General features: G+C 52.1%; 1 protein-coding gene across 1 annotated transcript; it reads right to left on the bottom strand.

Moving 5' to 3' along the window:
• Window positions 1–419: 419 nt before the first annotated feature.
• LOC137910842 (leucine-rich repeat neuronal protein 3) lies at window positions 420–2,546 on the bottom strand. The gene has a single exon (XM_068755255.1). It carries the CDS (start codon window positions 2,544–2,546, stop codon window positions 420–422), a length of 2,127 nt encoding a protein of 708 aa, XP_068611356.1.
• Between the last annotated feature and the right edge of the window lie 2,844 nt (window positions 2,547–5,390).

Genomic DNA, 5,390 nt, shown 5'->3' with positions numbered 1-5,390 from the left:
ACGAAGCACAGACGGTATTGCTTGGGACCACACGGACAGTTCCACAACTCTGAACACATTTAACAGTCAATTACAATAGAGTTGGCCATCGCCATCATCATCATCATCATCATCATCAGCGTTGTCTTCACCTCCTCTCTGCCTGTATGAAATATATCCTTTCAGTTCAGTTCGGTTGATGTGAGCTGAAGTATCAGCTCGGGTCGAAGCTGGGAGTCAACGTAGTCCCTTATAAACGGTCTCACCCCGGTCCAATAATAGTTTTGCCGGTGTCTTTGAGCAGGGAGGGGCGGGGGCGGGCGGTGGGGGGTGGGGGTGGTATGTCTTTGGAACAGTACTACAGATACGTCCACCCTCGCCCAAACGGGCGTGTCCGTTTAGTATAGTTGGCGTCTGGTACTCTACAAAACTTGCGCTTCTTAAAAGGCGTTTTCAGACACGTTAATGACCGTGGCTTTCACCTCCACGCCACTCGGGAGTCCCTTACCCGAAACCCACAGCTTTGTAAAGAGAGGAGATCGCATACCGGCAGCTTCCACTGGCGCCAGCAAAGCCTTGGAGTCGCATTTCCTTACATCCTCGTGAAGGTGGTGGTTCCTCTGAGACCCGTAAATGAGCAGACACGCAACGGAAACCAGAGCCAAGAGCACGGCAAAGACCGAGATCACTGCCGCGTCCCATTTCTCCGTGTCCCTGGCCGCCGGCGCTAATCCCTTCGTGGTGACGTTGACGCATTTGGTGTCGTGGTTGTAGTGGACACTGCGAACGTCCACGCATACTTTGTAGGGCGTCGCCGGGTTGAGATGGGTGACGTTGTAGACCCGTACGTCAGAGGGAACCCGGGTGCTAAATGCCGTGGTGGGACGGTTAGCGCCGGACACCGTGTACCACTTGATACTGGGCGCCAAGGTGCCAGGGTCAGCCTTCCACGAAACCAGGATGGAGTTCGTCCCAACTGATTCGATCCTGACATTCAGAGACCCGTTTGCAGGCTGGGGGAAATACCCGTTCACCTCCACCGCAACGGATTTGAGATCAGCTCCGACCAGATTGTGTGCGACGCAAGTGTAAAGACCGGCCTCGTTTTCCGTCGCGTCGTAGATGTCGAAGGTTCCCTCCGGGTGCATGTAGAACTTGTCGGACACGGTGTTAGGCAGGACCCTGGTGCCGGACGGCGTGATCCAGTAGATGTCCGGCTCCGGTTCAGCGAAGGCCCGGCAATGCAGAGACAATGAGCTGCCGTTGTGCGCTTTAAGATGCCCAGGCATGCTTTCGGGAGAAATGAGTGGCAGGCAAATCTCCATCATCTCCCTGAAGTGCACCTGTCGGACACGCTGGCCCTCGTACTCGGGAGGCTCCACGCAGTACAGCGAGTCGGGCTCCATGAAGCGGAGGTTGGTCTTGTTCATGTTCATCCAGCGGACTACGCAGTCGCAGCGGATGGGGTTACTGTGCATGCTGACCTCCCTGAGGTTCGGAAGAGACTCGACGGTAATCCTGTGGAGGGCGCTGAGCGCGTTGCCGTTTAGCATTAGCGTTTCCAGACGTGGCAGTTTGTGAAAAGCGTTGGGATGAATATAGGAGAGTTTAGGATTGTTGGTGGCTTCGATTTTGGTCAGCTCGGGGAGGTTGTTGAGGGCAAAGCTGTCGATGGAAACCAGCTCTGGCATGCTGTTAATCCCCAATTCTTTCAGATGGAACATATCCGCAAAGTCCCCTCTCTGTATCCTTGTGATCGGGTTTTTATTTAGATCCAGGAACTTGAGACTTTTTGCATTTCTCAGGGCAGAATGAGGCACCGCGGGGAAAGTATTATCATAGAAGGAGATGCTCTCCAAGTTATCGAGCCCGGATAGTGCATTGTCGGGAAGCTGGGACAGGTTCATTCTGGTGAGGACGAGGCTGCGGAGGTTACCGAGAGGCTTGAAGCTCCCGTCGTCGATTGAAACAACGGGGTTCTCGCCGATCATCAGGATCTCCAGGTTCAGCATGGGCTCGAACCACTCTCGTTTAATGACCTTCAGCTTGTTGGAGTTGAGGTGGAGCCGAACGAGGTTGCCAAGACCCTGGAAAGCCAGCGGGGAAATGGAGGCGATGAGATTGTGATTCATGTAGAGCTCCTGAAGGTTGGCCACCTCGGCGAGGCAACGCTCGGGCAAGTCCCATATCCGGTTCTCCTCCATGTGAAGGGAAAGCAGCTGAGGAAGAGTCCCCAGACGGAAGTCGGCGATGGAGGACAGGTTGTTTTGCGATAAATCGATTTCCGTGATGTTGGCCAGGTAATCCAAGGGTCGGTCGATCGCTGCGATATTGTTTGTTTGCAGCAATAGCACTTGCGTGCCCACCGGTAGTTCGTCTGGCAAGCTAAAGAGTCCCAAGTCATTGCAGTCGACTGTCTGCGCCTCCATGTATACGGAACTGGGAGAAAACCAGGGCCTAATCTCACACACGCAGAGCTTCGGGCAATCGGGCCTCTCCTCCGTAGCCACGACCAAAGAGGCCATGGCCAAGCCAACGAAGAGATCCACGACTGAAACGTCCTTCATGTTGGACTGATTCCCTCCAGCAACAGAGAGTTCCTTGTAGATTAAGTGGTCTGAGCCGTTAACTTCACAAGTAGAGAATCATTTGCTGCGGCCGCTGAGGCGATTGACTCACCGCCCTTCCAGCCACCAGCTGCAGAAGGGCTCCCTGGGGGGGGGGGGGGTCTTGATGTGGATATGTCCTTGGATGTAATGACCAATCACTCAACACTGTCTGCTGGTGACAAGGTCAGGGGTCGAAGCTGCAGTCCAGAGTCCATGGCCCGGTCCATTCCTTCCTGTGGCAACAAATGAGAGGAAAAAAACACCGCATGAGAATCAAAATGATCGGGAAGCGTCCAAAAAAGAAGGACGACACATGGGGTGACATTTATAAAAGCTTCCCTCAAGACATCGCGGATCGACGTCCGCTTGACCTTGTTGACTTCTTTTGGGGGGGGGGGGGGGGGGGGACGTAACGAGGCGCCCCAGCGATACACATTTGAATTCTGATGTCGGCGAAGCTGGTTTGTTATTGGTTAAATAGAAATCCTAGCAAATGGGCAGGCATTCTAGGGCTTGAGCGGCAGCCTTGAGGGCAGGCTGCTTAAAGACGCTGGAGTATGTTGGTCGCTATAGCAACAAGTAAACGGGCCAAGTCGGTTCCTCTCGACGTCGTTCTAACGCTTGTCCTTCACAGAAGACGCATTAATGTGTTGACATAATTAATCACTGTGCGATCAGCAAACAGGCATGCTAATAGCATTTAGCATTTTTTGGAAATCAGCAATGATGAGGTACACACACACGTTTAAACACACATAAAGGCCCGCGAATGGGGTAGGGGGGGGGGCTTAATTGGGTTTATTTGGTCTCGGATGAACGTTTACAAGCATAAATTATGAAAACAATAAAACAGCAAACCACACAGGTCTGATCTGTGTTTTTTATTCAATTAAAAGCAGATAGAAGAGGCGATGAATCGCTGGCATACAATAAAGAGTCATGGCTCTGCGGCGCATTAGCATGTTATTAGCATGTGAGGCAACGCACACTGATCAGCCGTGAAAACGCCGCGGCTCACAAGTGGAGCTCCGATGCATCCCAGTCTTTTAATCCGCCGTCTCCTTTGACCTCGTGTTCCTTGCGTCAGCCATCGAGGGCGAAGCGCCACAGCTGAAGTGCACCGTGTAATTTGTCTCCGCTGAACAGATGGGTTCGATGGCGCTCGTGATATCTCCGGCCCGATGAGAACGTGAAGTGCATCGGGGGGGGGAGTAAGTCAAGAGAGTTCTGGGATGAAACGGAGAGAATCGAGAGGAGGAGTGTGACGGCAGCTGGAGAGCGAGAACAAAGGCGAGAGGAAAATGGTTTCATTTCGTCGCCCTCGCCGTTTCCACCTCGGCGGCCACGGGGGGGGGAAATGAAATGGGATAAATAAATAAATTAAAAGTTCTAAGAAGGCTGCTGGCGGCGCCAAGTCGAGAGATCTTTCCTCCAGCGCCGGATGGAGTCTGGATCGGGTGTTTTTCAAAACACCTGGGACCCTAATAAGCTGCAACATCCAGAGCATTCCGATAAACGGGCTTTCGCTTCTCTCCCTCGCCACTGGCTCGTCTTTCTCGGCGATGCAGTCGACCCGCTCCCTCAAAGCCGAGGCCCGATTCGGACATTCAGCCGCCGGTGTTCGGGTCTCACCTCTGTTTGCTCTGGGCGGGAAGGTGAAACGGCCCCGCCCTGTTTTCCTGACAGGATTTACTTTATCGAGAGTGGAGCGAACGTTTGGGCATAAAGGGATTGGCGAGAATCCATTTCTGTCTAAGGTTCGCTGGCGAAAATCTAAAATGGGATTAAGAAGGGTTTACCGGACAATTTGCAAGTGGGGCAAGAAGCGCATGAAATTTACCTGCTGATTAAATGGGATCAGCGTAACCAATGGGAATCCAACACTTCTATCGGGTATTGTTTTAGCTGCCAGTATCCTCTGTTGTTTTTCCAGAGCAGATTTATGTCTAAACAAACCTAGATCCATAAAATATAAAATACAATGAGATGTTAAAAGCTGAAACGATTGATCGGCTCATTAAATAATCCGCCTGAGTTGGAAATGATTATTCTAAGCACTCGGTCTGAGGTAAATTCCCTCCCATAGGTTTGCAGGAAACTGTGCCACATCAGAAATAATGCCTTTGTGTCCCATGATGTGTTTTTTAATGGGGGGTGGGGGGGGGGGGTGATGGATTTACACTTCGGAGCATTAAACTCCATCCTTGACAGGGACTTAACTAAATGCTGAAAACCGATGCTGCATCTTAATTCCCGCCTTTCGTCACTGCGCACGTCCGACACCGGATTAAATGCGGCACGCCGCAGAAACGCTATTTACAAGCGCACGCGAGTCAGGTTTGTTTAAAAGCCTCCCGACCGTTTGGGCGATACAGCGTTTTGAGCAGCTGTTAGAATTAATAGTCCTGTCGAAATAAGGAAAACTGAAAAGCACAGACTCCAAACGGAACGTCTGGATGGAGAAACCGTTGAAGAAGTTGACCCTCTGGGCCTCGCACCGCGACGGCGACGCCTGTTATATAACCTATTAATAAGCGGTCCAGCTGCAGAGGCCTACGCACCCGGGGAGCTAATTTCCCACAATCCACTGCTGGGTTTCTGGTAATTGAGGTTGAGTGAGAAGGGGAGAAAAAGGGAGAGCTTTCGAGGACAAAATGGCTCGCCAGGGGGTTGGAACTTGTCATCGCGTCAATTGCGGCACATTAACCTCTGCCGACCTCGGGGACGGCGTCGTGGCAGGAAATGTTAACCGTGGGGAGGCAGCAGCTCGAGAGCAAGAGGCGAACAAATAAAGGTTTACTG

Source organism: Brachionichthys hirsutus, chromosome 22 (assembly GCF_040956055.1).
Source record: "Brachionichthys hirsutus isolate HB-005 chromosome 22, CSIRO-AGI_Bhir_v1, whole genome shotgun sequence".
NCBI classification, from domain to species: domain Eukaryota; kingdom Metazoa; phylum Chordata; class Actinopteri; order Lophiiformes; family Brachionichthyidae; genus Brachionichthys; species Brachionichthys hirsutus.
This window is presented reverse-complemented; position numbering and strand designations above follow the sequence as displayed.

Excerpts from the sequence above, each read along its gene's own strand:
- LOC137910842 (XM_068755255.1), bottom strand. The coding sequence starts at position 2,546 with ATGAAGGACGTTTCAGTCGTGGATCTCTTCGTTGGCTTGGCCATGGCC.